Source organism: Serinus canaria, unplaced genomic scaffold (assembly GCF_022539315.1).
Source record: "Serinus canaria isolate serCan28SL12 unplaced genomic scaffold, serCan2020 HiC_scaffold_79, whole genome shotgun sequence".
NCBI classification, from domain to species: Eukaryota; Metazoa; Chordata; class Aves; order Passeriformes; family Fringillidae; genus Serinus; species Serinus canaria.
The window spans coordinates 1-13,814 of NW_026108193.1; the positions used below are offsets into that span (position 1 = coordinate 1).

The 13,814-nt window shown below is 53.3% G+C and overlaps 1 protein-coding gene across 1 annotated transcript; it reads left to right on the forward strand.

Moving 5' to 3' along the window:
• Positions 1–7,173: 7,173 nt before the first annotated feature.
• Positions 7,174–7,727, forward strand: LOC127061125 (zinc finger protein 154-like; the record flags this gene model as incomplete). The annotated part of the gene is made up of 1 exon (XM_050987650.1): positions 7,174–7,727. A coding segment is annotated over exon 1 (554 nt), but the record flags the coding sequence as incomplete, so codon positions are not given.
• Positions 7,728–13,814: the final 6,087 nt, after the last annotated feature.

The window sequence follows — 13,814 nt, forward strand, 5'->3', positions numbered from 1 at the left end:
TATGGTCAGTTTCCATGGCAACCATCACCATAGCCCTGCTGCTATGGTCAGTTTCCATGGCAACCATCACCATAGCCCTGTTGCTATGGTCAGTTTCCATGGCAACCATCACCAGCCCCCTGTTGCTTTGCTCAGTCCCTCAGCAGCTCCATGGAGACCCCATGCCAGGGGTGGTTGCCATGGACACCAGCTCAGGCCTGCAGCCAGAGCCCGTTGCCATGGCATCCATTGGCAGTCCCATCCCCGGGCTCATGTGATCCCAGAACCTCAGAATTGGCTGAGTTGGGAGGGACCCATCAGGATCCTCGAGTCCAACTGCTGGCCCTGCACAGGACACCCCAGCAATGCCAGCCTGGGCCTGGCAGCACTGTCCAAATGCTGCTGGAGCTCAGAGAGCCCTGGAGCTGGGACCCTTCCCTGGGGAGCCTGGGCAGGGCCCCAGCAGCCTCTGGGGAAAAACCTTTTCCTGAAATCCAACCTAAGCCTGCCCCGCCTTGGCTGCAGCCGTTCCCTCCACTCCTGTCCCTGGGCACCAGAGGGAAGAGATTCCCACAGCCCCAGCCAGGGACCCGCTCCCAAGGCTGTTGCCATGGCAACCAGGGCTGGGATGTTCGGTTTCCATGGGCTGGGGTTTAAGAATGGTGTTCCTCACCTTCCTGCTCCAGCTAAAACCACGATGCCCTTGCTGCCCTCCCGCCACCCATGGAAAGCAAAAAAGGCAAAGATCCCAGGCTGGAATAAGAACAATTTATTGGCAACAGAAACAAGGTAAAGAACAAACAGGAACAGAAATATTATTGATTACAGAAGGAATAAGAAAAACTATTTACAGGGAAAACTACAACATCAACGACTGGCTTTTCCTGGCCATGGATTTCCTCCTGCCTGGAAAGGACACCCTTCTCCTCAGGGAGAGAGAGAGAGAGAGTCCCTTTCCTGCAATGACCTGAGGTGGGAGTGAATGTCATGTCACAACACGGCCAGACGTTCATGTTCTTCAATCCGACATTATGTCACTGGCAGGGGCAGGAAAAGGTACAGGTCTCTTCCCAGCATGGATCATGGGGAACACAGATCACCAGGGCTCTTCCCAATGTGGGACCTCCAATAGGGGATGAAGCTGCAGCAGTGCATGAAGAGCACTGCAGTGGGGGCACTCACAGGGCTTCCCTTACCGGTGCCTCTGTTGGTGTCTGGTCAAGGCAGAGCTCTGGGTGAAGCTCTTCCCACACTGGGGACACTCATAGGGCCTCTCCTCAGTGTGGATACGCCAGTGGTTGATGAGGGTGGAGTTTTCGTTGAAGCCCTTCCCACAGACAGGGCAGAGAAAGGGCCTCTCATCTGTGTGAATGCGCTCATGCAGGAGGAGATTGGAGCTGGTCTGAAACCTCTTCCCACACTGGGGACACTCGTAGGGCCTCTCCCCAGTGTGGATGCGTTGGTGGGTCACAAGCGTGGAGCTGCAGCTGAAGCCCTTCCCACATTCCCCAAACTCACAGGGCCGTTCCCCAGTGTGGATCATCTGGTGGCAGATCAGGTTGCTGCTCTGCCTGAAGCTCTTCCCACACTCCACACACTTGTAGGGCTTCTCTTCCACAAGGTTCTGCTGTGGGGATTTGTCCTCCCTGGTCTCCATGCTCAGCTCCTTCCCTGGGGGAGGAAGGACAAGGAGAGGATGGGATTTGTCTCTGTGCCAGAGTGAAGGGGAAGGAGATCCCCACAGTGCATCCCCAGTTTATGGAGATGGTGACTGAAAACGTGGTTTTGGTTACATCTTACATTGCAACCTGAAACAGTGGGGTAATCCCTGCTGGGGGGGTGAACAACACCCCCCTTACCCCCACCCAGGAAGGCCACACACCCAGGGGACAATGTCACACTTGCCCTGCCCCAGCGAAGGTCTCTGTCCCTGTCACTCCCTTGCTGTCCCCCCCTTTTCTCTTTCTTTCCATCTCTCTCTACGTCACATTTACTGTTCAATAAAATCCATGTTGGATTTGGTCTCATTGCCACTTTAATCAGAGCAGAGGCATCTCTCTAACAATTTTCTTAACCAGCTTGCAACATTATTTTGACACAGTGAGTTTAGGCACTGTTCTCTGGCCCCATGTGCCTTTGATAACAGCATGGTTCCCTCCTCTGAGGAGGTTGTGGCTCTGCTGGAGGAACTCTTGGAAACTTGGACGCAGCTTCCTCAGAGCGACTAATGGGAGAACTGGTGAGGAAAATGGCTGTTGTGGGTGGCCAGTGTAAAGAAAATATTTTGTTGTCCTTCCTTGAAAAGTTTTAAAATCACTGGAGGAAAGGGAGCAAATGATACCAGCAAGACTGGCAAGTTTCATTTGTCCCTGTCCTTCTCACTCCAGGCTATTCCCCAGGGGGTGTCCCTGTCACCCCAGGCCATTCCCTAGGGGGTCTCTCCATCATTCTCACTCCAGGGAATTCCTGGGGGGGATCTCCCGACATCTCACCCCTGTCTCAGGGGCAGTCTCTTGCCCTCTCAGCCCAGGGGATGCTCGGGGGTCTCTGTCCCCTCGCCCTAGGGGATGCTCAGGGGGTCTCCATCCCTCTGGCCTCAGGGAATGCCTGTGCAGGGCTGGGGACCAGGGGCTCTGTGTCCCTCTCACCACTGAGGGTGCTCGGGCCTGGGGGGGCTCTCTGACCTTCTCACACCTGGGGAGGCCAGGGGGGTCTCTGTCCCTCTCAGCCCTGGTGTGACCCCACCCAAACATCATCGGGGACAGAGGGACAGAGACACCCCAAACCCCTAGAAGGGCTGAACCTAGGATGTGGTTTGGGGCTGAGGATTTAGAAGGGGCTGGAATTGGAGCTGGGGTTGGAGTTGGGGCTGAGATTTGGATTAGAGCTGGGATTGGGGTTAAGGCTAGACATGGGATTGGCTTTAGGGCTGGGGTTGGGATTGGGTCTGGGGCTAGACGAGTCTGGCACTGGGATGGGATTAAATACAGAACTGTGGGGGTGTCTAAATGTGGAGTGAGATTGAGACCAGGATCAGGTCACACAGAGCAGGACAGGGGGATGTCACTGCAGGATGCCCCTGGCATTGTCCCAGCCCTCCTCAGTTACCTCCAAACACAGGGGGCAGCTGGGTGCTCCAAGATCCAGGTGCTCCCACGCTGCCCCTCAATACCAGGGGAGCATTCCCTGAGGGCAGCCCTGACTGTGACCCTTGGGGCTCTGGGATCAGCCCTCACATCCCTGTGGGAGCAGCTGCAGACAGGACAAGAGATTTCCCTCCTCCTCTTTCCTATGGAAGGATGAAGCCCAGCTGCCCTTTTCTTCTGGTGCCTCCTCCTCTCCTCTGTTATGAGTAAAAAAAGAGTTACCTGGTTTTTTTTAAGGAAAGGGTTACAGAGTTTAAAGTTAAACTGGGACCTGATTGCTGGCCAAGAGTTCTGTTGTTGGTTAAATGTTGTAATCACCTGTTAAGTATCGTCGTTAACCCTCTATTGTGGAGAATTCTTTTTTTCAGTACCACCCTTGCCTGCTGCCAAGAGGATGACAACCCCCGGGATGGTGGGAAGTGAGGGGGAATCTCAGGAAAAATGCAAATTTATCTCAAAACCCAGACTGCAACGAGATGGGACCCCCCCTAAATCCCAGAAAGTACCCCAAAAGAAATGAGCCAAAGCACTGAGAGGTCAAGGTGGTGTTTGGACAGCAGGGGTGAGGTCCAAAGCCGGCAGAGACGCTGAAAACCTCGGTCACTCTTTGCCTTGTTTAAAATAGAAGTCAGTCGGGTCCAGGGCTCCTGAACCGGCAAACCAAACCGAACCCAGGGTATGCCCCCACTGCCCTTGCGAGGACGGGACTCCTGGCTCTGCGCCGAGGAGACAGAGCTGCACTTTCCTCCTCCTCCTCTGAGTCACTGCTGGGAGCGGCTGCAGGGAACCGCGGGCTTGTCAACCCACCCATCCTGAGCTGATCACTTTTAATAAAGGCATTAAAAAGGAGAAAGATCTCCTGCCCTGTTTATTTCATCCTCCATGAGGATGTCAAACTCCCCAGGAGCAGGAAAATCCCCATTCCCTGTTTGCTTGTGGCTGCAGCCTGGAACATCAATTCAGAATGAAAAACTTTCTGATAGCCCTGCTGAATGGCACCTGGAGGGGGTTTTGAGAAAGGGTGGAAATTGTATTCTGATAGGAAATAAAGTTACAAAATTATTTCTTTCTGTTCTATTCATTTTCAGTCAGTTCCAGTTTCTGTTTCAGAGTGCCACCTTCTCAGCTGATTGTGTTTGTGCCCTCCTTTCTCTTCTGCCTTTCTCTGCCTGCTCTGTTTCTCTCTCAGTGTCTCCTTTGACCCAGGGCAGCTCCCACCAAAGACCCTGCCCTGATTTAATTCCCAATCCACAAGCTACAACAGCCATGGGTGAAGTTATGAAGGCTGTGTTATGAACAAAAAAATGTTACCCTTTTTTTTAAGAGAAGGAGCAGCAGAGGAGTTTTTCAGTTGATCTGAGAGTTGACCATTGGCCAGGAGTTCTTTGTCAGTGAAATGTTGTAATTGCCAGTTAAGTATCCTTAAGTATCGCCATTTGACTCTCTATTGTGGAGGATTCTTGTTTTTCAGCACCACCCCAGCCTGCTGCCAGGAGGATGACAACCCTCCCCCCGGACCGTGGGGAGAGGGGAATATTTCCATCTCAGGAGATATGCAAATTTGCCTCCAAACCCAGAGTACCTTAGGACAGGACCTTTACAAAATCCTGGAAAATACCCCAAAAGAGACGAGCCAAAGCAGAATAGAGAGGTCAGGGTGGTGTTTGGACAGCAGGGCCGAGGTCCGAAGCTGGCAGAGACACTGAGAACCTCGGTCACTCCTCGCCCCAAGTACAAATGATCCCAGTCAGACCCAGGACCCGCTGGACTGACAACCCAAACTGAAACCCTGGGTATACCCCACTGCCTTATGAGAACAGGACTTCAGGCTTTTCCCCCTTGGGGAAAGAGCTGCAAATCCTCCTCTTCAGATTCACTGCTGGGAGCAGTGGCAGAACTCCGCGGATCTGCCAAAACCCCATCTTCGAGCTGATCACCTTAATAAAGGCATTAAAAAGGAGGAAAATCTCCTGCCCTGTTTATTTCAGGCTGGCAGGGAAATGTCACTGTATGATCTTGCACCACTTAGCTTTTGGGTCCTTCTTAAGAGCTTTGCTGGTGAGGGCAGGAACATCTTTTCTTGGCTGGGAAGGAGAGAGGGAGAGAAAGAAATTGGACAGAGGTCTCAAACAGGGAGAGAAATAGGAAAGAGGTTTTGGGTGGGGGGGGAGTAGAAAGAAATAGGGAAGTGGTCTCAGAGGGACAGAAAGAAATAGGGAAGAGGTCTCAGAGGGAGAGAAAGAAAGAGGAAAAGGCTCCCGCCCGGACTCCGCAGCTCCCAGGGACACCCGCAGGGCACAGCGACTTTCACAATTCCAGCCAATCAGAGAACGCACTGAACAATTTCCAGCCAACCAGAGCTTTTCTCACTGATGATTCACCAGTTGTCAGGCAGACCCACAGAGCCCAGCAGCCCCGGAGCGGAATTTGGGGCTCGGGCCGGGGGGACGGATCCGCACCGGGGGGGCCCCCGAGCCCCCTGCCCACCCCTGGGGCCGATCGGGGGCTCCCCCACCCAGCAGCTGGTGCTGCAGAGGGGTGGGAAAGGGGGGTCCGGGCTGGCAGTGGAGGAAATGCGGGGCCGGTGCTGAGCACAGGGCTGAGCACACAGAGATGGTTTTGTTCTTGCTGAGCTCGCACTGAGCCAAGGCCTGTCCTGCCCCTCGTCCGGCCACGCTGCGGAGGGGCTGGGGCTGTGGGGGAGGTTGGGAGGGGACACAGCCAGGACAGGTGACCCCAGCTGAGCCCGGGGACACCCCAGACCATAGGACATCATGATCAGGGTGTAATGTGGGGAGAACAAAGAGGAAGGAGGGACATTTAGAGCGAGGGATTTTGTCTTCCCAGGTAAAACTTAGGCAGGATGGTGGGCAGGGTCAGCACCAAAGACACAGACACCAACTTCACTTAAGGAACAGTGAATTTTAGATATTGAAATTTGCAAAAAATTACAAAAGTATTAGATAGGCAAAACAAAAATCATTAGAAAATAATTCCAAAAGAGAAGATGTTGAAATGATTATCACTCAATTCTCCATTTTGGCTGCAGGCTCTGGAGATTCTATCTCTGCCTTCAGTCAGGGTTGCATTCCCTAACAAGTCCTGGGACCAAATCCTGCTTTCCAAGGCTGGAACAGTATCTCAGCTTTAGCTGGGTGTGTATACAATCTGTTACCATCTGTTAAAGGCGGGGCAGGTATCATCTGTGAATTGAGCAGTTTACTTTATCTCTTCCACAAGGAATCCTCCCTCTGGGGAGATATCTTCTGGTAATGGACCATTGAGTGTCACTTCAGAACTGATAAATATTCCATCCTCCCATTGTGAGGTGCTCCGCCCAGAGGGAGGAGCCAAGCATTCCTACCTGGATATAAGCTGAGAGTGTGAACAACAGAGTCAGCCTTCTCCCACAGGAGTCCCAGAAGAGCAGCTTTCAGCTCCACTGGATCCCAGAGGAAGACCAGGCCCATCAACAGCACCACTGGACGTCCAGAGGAAAATTCCACCCTTCTACAGGATCCCTGCTCCAACAAATCCACATCTGTCACTGCAGGAGGACGGCAGCCACCATTTAACGGGAGTGCTGCCAACACCCTGACCCACAGCGTGTCAGGTGGTATTCTGACCCTGTAAGTAGTTTTTTAGTACTATTGCATTTGTAATTTTAATGTTCCTACTAAAGAACTGTTATTCCTATTCCCATAGCTTTTGTTTGACAGCCCCTTATTTTGAAAATTATATTTCCAAGGGAGGGGGTTAACATTTTCCATTTCAAGGGAGGCTCCTGCCGTCCTTAGCAGACACCTGTCTTTTCAAACTGACACAATGCCCCAGGACACCCAGGCAGGTGAGGAGGAAGTCAGTGCCCCTTTCCCCCTCTTTCCTGCTCCATCTCCCAGCCCAGCATGGCTCCTGGCTGCAGGAGAACTCCGCTCCCAACGCTGTCCTGCTGGGGATGCACTGGGGGGATCATCCTTCCCCTTCCCTGTGGCACAGAGGCAAATCCCATCCTCTCCTTGTCCTTCCTCCCCCAGGGAAGGAGCTGAGGATGGAGACCAGGGAGGACAAATCCCCACAGCAGAAACTCGTGGAAGAGAAGCCCTACAAGTGCCTGGAGTGTGGGAAGAGCTTCAGGAACAGCAGCACCCTGATCCGCCACCAGATGATTCACACTGGGGAATGGCCCTACGAGTGTGGGGAGTGTGGGAAGGGCTTCAGCTACAGCTCAGAACTCGTCACCCACCAGCGCATCCACACCGGGGAGAGGCCCTACGAGTGTTCTCAATGTGGGAAGAGGTTTCACACCAGCTCTAATCTCTTCCAGCATGAGCGGATCCACACAGATGAGAGGCCCTTCCGCTGCTCCGACTGTGGGAAGGGCTTCAAGCACAACTCCACCCTCATCAGGCACCGGCGCATCCACACCGGGGAGAGGCCCTACGAGTGTCCCACATGCCAGAAGAGGTTTCAGACCAGCTCCAGTCTCCTCCAGTATGAGCGGATCCACACGGATGAGAGGCCCTTCCGCTGCTCCGACTGTGGGATGGGATTCAACCGCAACTCCACCCTCATCAGGCACCGGCGCATCCACACTGGGGAGAGGCCCTACGAGTGTCCCCAGTGTGGGAAGAGCTTCACCCAGAGGTCTCACTTGACCAGACACCAACAGAGGCACCGGTAAGGGAAGCCCTGTGAGTGCCCCCACTGCAGTGCTCTTCATGCACTGCTGCAGCTTCATCCCCTATTGGAGGTCCCACGTTGGGAAGAGCCCTGGTGATCCATGTTCCCGATGACCCATGCTGGGAAGACACCTGTACCTTTTCCTGCCCCTGCCAGTGACATAATGTGGGATTGAAGAACATGAGGGTCTGGCCATGGTGTGACATTACATTCACTCCCACCTCAGGTCATTGCCAGGGGCAGGAAAGGGACTCTCTCTCTCCCTGAGGAGAAGGGTGTCCTTTCCAGGCAGGAGGAAATACATGGCCAGGAAGAGCCCGCCAGTCGTTGATGTTGTAGTTTTCCCAGTAAATAGTTTTTCTTATTCCTTCTGTTATCAATATTGTTTCTGTTCCCGTTTATTCTTTATCTTGTTTCTGTTGCCAATAAATTGTTCTTATTCCAGCCTGGCATCTTTGCCTTTTGTGCTTTCCATGGGAGGTGGGAGGGCAGCGAGGGCATTGTGGTTTTAGAGGGAGCAGGAAATTGGGGAATCCCATTCCTGAACCCCAGCCCATGGAAACCGAGCATCCCAACCCTGGTTGGCATGGCAACAGCCTTGGGAGCGGGTCCCTGGCTGGGGTTGTGGGAACCGCTTCCCTCTGGTGCCCAGGGACGGGACTGGAGGGAACGGCTGCAGCTGAGTCGGGGCAGGCTTAGGTTGGATCTCAGGGAAAGGTTTTTTCCCAGAGGCTGCTGGGGCCCTGCCCAGGCTCCCCAGGGAAGGGTCCCAGCTCCAGGGCTCTCTGAGCTCCAGCAGCGTTTGGGCAGCGCTGCCAGGCCCAGGCTGGCATTGTTGGCGTGTCCTGTGCAGGGCCAGCAGTTGGACTTGAGAATCCTGATGGGTCCCTCCCAACTCAGCCAATTCTGTGGTTCTGGGATCCCATGAGCCTGGGGATGGGACTGCCAATGGTTGCCATGGCAACGGGCTCTGGCTGCTGGCCTGAGCTGGTGTCCATGGCACCCACCCCTGGCATGGGGTCTCCATGGAGCTTCCCAGGGACTGACCATAGCAACAGGGGGCTGGTGATGGTTGCCATGGAAACTGACCATAGCAACAGGGGGCTGGTGATGGTTGCCATGGAAACTGACCATAGCAACAGGGGGCTGGTGATGGTTGCCACGGAAACTGACCAAAGCAACAGGGGGCTGGTGATGGCTGCCTGCTGAGGATCAGATTTGTCACAGGCCCTCAGAGGGGTTCCATGGGGACTTTCCCAGAGTCTCCAGGCTGTTCAAGAGCTGGAATGTCACAGGCAGAGACAGGGGCTCCATGGAGACCTCCCAGGGCTTTCTGAGGATGGTAAAGAGCCGTGTGGTCACAGGCAGTCACAGCCATTCCATGGTGACATCCCAGGGGACCTTGGGCTGCAAAGGCACCGATCTGTCACAGGCACTCACGGGGGCTCCAGGGTGACATCCCAGGAGTGCCCAGGCTGCCAAAGAGCCGGGATGTCCCAGATACTCACAGGGGTTCCTGTAATGGGCACAGTGGGAGCTTCAGGCAAAGTTTATTAGAGAAGCTCCTGTTTGGTCATGAGGTGCAGAAAGGTTCCCCAATAGCCCCCACATATCCCCAGATAGCCCCAAGGACCTCCAGGCTTTCTAAGCTCCTTCTGTGAGAGGAGCCTTGGAGCAGCTGGTTCCGATCCAAGCCTCAGACTTTTCAAGAGTTTGTAAAGAATTATCAAGGTGGAAATAAACCTTTATAGAATTTGTCCCACAGGATTAAGGATGACAAAGTCGATATATTCAGATAAGTATATATTATATTTTTTGGTCCTGATTAGACAAAATTATCTTAAACAGAAATATTTACTCCAAGGTATAACAGCTGTAATTGTATTATATTATATTATATTATATTATATTATATTATATTATATTATATTATATTATATATATTATATTATATTATATTATATTATATTATATTATATTATCATTATATTATATTATATTATATTATATTATCTTATCTTATATTATATTATATTATCTTATATTATCTTATATTCTATTATCTTATATTATATTATATTATATCAAGCACTCCACATTCATTTCAAAGCAACTGCATTCAAGAAAAAGAAGCAGTTATTAAGCAGAGATTGATGTCACTCCCCCAGAGCAATGACCGGGCGCAAATCCCTTTGGCTCAGCCTGGAGCAGTGACCTTGAGGGGTGTCCCCACTGCAGGGAGGAATCTTCACACCCCCCCAAAGAAGGGAAATGTCAGTAGATGTTGCAATTAAAATTTGGGATGTGGCTTTTCTAGTCTGAAGTGCTGCCCTGTCTGTCAGATGTGCCCAGGTTGGACCAGCTCAGCCGCTCTGCAGAAGCTCCCAGTGGTGTCCCTTGGTTGTTCCTTTCTTTGGGGATTTTTTCAGCCCTGCCACAGCTTCAGCTCCTTCTGAGGATGTTGAACTTGGGATGGAGGAGTCAGGCTGGTTTCTGCATTATTTACCCCAAAAGCAGTGTGACCCCCCCCCTTTCATTTCCCACTGGGGCCTTTCAAACAGGGCCTTGCTGGTGTGGTTGGAGCCCACTGCAGGCAGAGCCTCCTGCTCCAGCAGGAACTGCCTTTCCTGTGCCATGAGCAGGGCAGGTCCCGCTGCAGGAAAAGCCCCAGGCCAGCCCCAGCACAGGGAAGGCCTCGGGCACAAGGGCAGAGTGCCGTGCTGGGAGCTGTGCCAGGGAGAGCCTGAGGCACCAAAGGCACCTTGGCAGCAGCAGCTGCTGGCAGGGCATGGCCAGAAGCCTCCCTTGGCACCCCGGCCTGGTGGGCACCACTGCAGAGCTGCTGCCTCAGGGCTCATTTCTGGCTGGGCTCTCAAAAGCCACTTCTGCTCCAGGAGCCTGACTGGGAAGCCATTGGCCCCAGCACCTTGGGGACAAGATATTAATGACAAAACTCTTGATGCCAGCAGAGACAAGGCAGGGGCAGAGGAAAGGGCAGAGCCAGGCCCAGGGCCAGGGCTACCATCGTGATGGCTGTGAGGTCACTGCCCCTGCAGCAGCCTGGCTGCCCTCAGCAGACATTCTGGCCAGAAATGTTGTGGGGCACCCAGCACATCAGAGAACCCACACTACAGGAATTCTGTCACTGGGGATGAGAGGGTTTCACTGGGTCAGGTTGGACAAAGCTCCTGCTCTTGAAGCATTCCTCGGATGGGGAATCCACTTCTCTGGAAGAAAACAGTTGCAGTTTTTTGCCACTCTCATAATTGTAAAATATTTTCTCCTTCTGACAAATGTAAATCCACCCCCATTCAGTTTAAAGATATTGACCCTTGTTCTGTTACTGCAAAATTTGAGAGAAAATAACTTTGATCGCTATTTTTCCATTTTCACAGACGTTGGAAAGGAACCAAAAATCTCCCAAGCTGGGGTTTGGAGGCCTCATCACAGAACCAGAAGGGACAGGCTGAGGACTCTGGGTTCCTTGATGTGGAGACTGAGGACAGAACAGAAGTAGCCTGGGAGGGATTGAAGGGTGGTTTCAGAGAGACTGGAGCTTTTCTTCATTATATAAAACAGCCAGAGAAAGAAATAATGGCACCAAGGGGAGCTGGAGAGGCCCAGAGTGGACATGAGGAGAAAGGAATTTCCCTGCCAGGGCAGGGCTGTGGTGCAGCACGTCCCCAGAAGGAGCCTGGAGCAGCCCAAGGCTTTGTGTGGGCAGGCAGAGGCAGGCAGGAGGCAGAGCTGTCAGCAAAGGAAGGGGCCAGCCAGGTGGGGTAGCCGGGGGATGAGCACAGCCTGCAGGGACAGAGGCCAGGGCAGGGACACCATAGCACAGCCTGGGCTGCACAGGGCACAGGGATGGGCAGCAGCTGCAAGGCCCTGACAGAGCCAACTTGGGCAGCACTTTGGCCATGGCTGCTGGCCCTGGGCCTGAGGCCACGAGGGGACAAGTGACCCTGGCAGCCCTGGGGCCTCATTGCCTCCTTGTCCCTGCTCAGCAGCCTGGCAGGGGCTGCCCCATGGTCCTGCCCTTGGCATTGCCCATCCCCACATCCCAGTGCCCAACCCGGGAAGAGCCCTGAGCAAAGAGGGAGGGACAGGATCTGCCTTGGCAGGGGCTGGGGCTCAGGACTTGGCCCTTTGCATTCCTGAAACACATCCAGGTTTTCTCAGCTCCAGAGACACCTTTGCCTTGATTGTCCCCACCTGTCATCACTGCCTCCAGTGTTCTGCTCTACCTGGAACCTGGGGACACTTTCTCATTTGTGCCCCTCAGAAGGATCTATTTTAAGTATGAGACACTTCAGTGTTTCAATCTCACTCTGAGTTCTTGAGAAGTTCTTTGAGCACACTCTGAGGGACTGTCCCTGATGCAAAGAGCACCAAAGCCCCAGAGGGTCACTAAAGTCCTTGTGCTGTGTCTGTGCTGCTGGGCTGGGCTGGGCTCCTGGCCCAGAGGCAGCTCCTGGCCAGGGCAGCACTGCAGAGAGACAGCTCTGGGCAGGAGCAGCTCCTGTGCACAGCCCAGCAGGGCTGGGGCACTGCCAGGGCACCTCAGGGACACCAGCAGGGCACAGACAGAGCTCACAGGGGCTCAGCACTGTCAGGGGCTGGGGGATGTCCCAGAGGGGGCTGTGTCACAGCAGCACCTCTCTGGCTGTGTCAGAGAGGCACAGAGCAGCTGGGATGTCAGCAAGGGGCTGTGTGACAGCACAGAGTGGGCTGTGTGAGGTCACAGATTGGGCAATGACATCACAGATTTGTTATGTGAAGTCACTGAGCAGCTACAACATCATAGAGGGGCCTCTGTGACACCACAGAGCAGGCTGTGACATAATGGCATGGCTGTAGGACATCATAGAGCAGGCTGTGAGGTCAAAGTGTGTGCTGTGAAATTACAGACTGGCATTATGTCATCACAGAGAGGCTTTTGTGACATCACTGAGAGAGTTGTGACGTTACAGAGCTGGGTGTGAGATCACAGAGTAGGGTGTGAGGCCATAGAGCAGACTCTGCCATTATATAGGGGGCTCCATGACATCAGGGAGTGGGTGATGACATCACTGGATGGCTGTGACATCATAGAGCAGGCTGTGACATCACAGAACAGACAGTGACATCACAGGGTCTTCTGAGATGTCACAGCAGAGCTGTATGACACCACAGGGTGATATCACAGCATTGGCACTGTGACATCACAAAGGTGCTGTGTGACATCCAAGAATGGGCTGTGACATCACAGGGAGGCTGTGTTATGTCACAGGAACTCTGTGATGTCATAGGGCAAATATGTGATATCACAGAGATGGCTGTGTGACATCACAGGGGCTCTGTGACATCACAGGTGCTGTGTGAGGTCCCTGGTGAGGTCACTCTGCCCTGTCCCCCCTCACAGCCCCCCCAGAGCAGTCCAACCCTGCTCGTGCCCAGCAGGGTCCCCTGTCCCCCCGGGTCCCCCCGCCCCCGGTGCCGCAGCCTCCCCCAGAGGATGTTCCACCAGATCGACCCCAGAGCCTGACATGGGGACGGGGGGCCGGGGCCATGGGGGTGGGACAGGGGGACAGGGACCCCCCGGCAGTGTCCCCGTGTCCCCCAGGGCCAGAGCCTGGGCCAGGGCTCCTTCACCCTGTTACAAACGAGGGCTTGAGAGCGCTGAAAAAATCCCCGGCAGGGGATCAGCAAAAACCAGATTTAATATTAAGGGACAGCAGCACAAAGTTCCTTGGCAAGAGTCACTCTGCTCCTGACTGGACACTTCAGGCACACCAGGGAAACAAAGCAACAACAAAACCAAACAGAATCCAGGCAATCAAACCAGAAAAAAAAGCAAGAACTGTCCCTGTGTGTGTGTGTGACACAAGGGCAGTGAGGGCAAGGATAAAAGGAATAAAGAGATAAAAGCTTAACAGAGCTCAAACTTAACAGGACTTAACCTTAACTGAGACTGTTGCAGTGAGTTATTCTAATATTCAAATAAGAATAGCAAAATTATGTATTAGACGT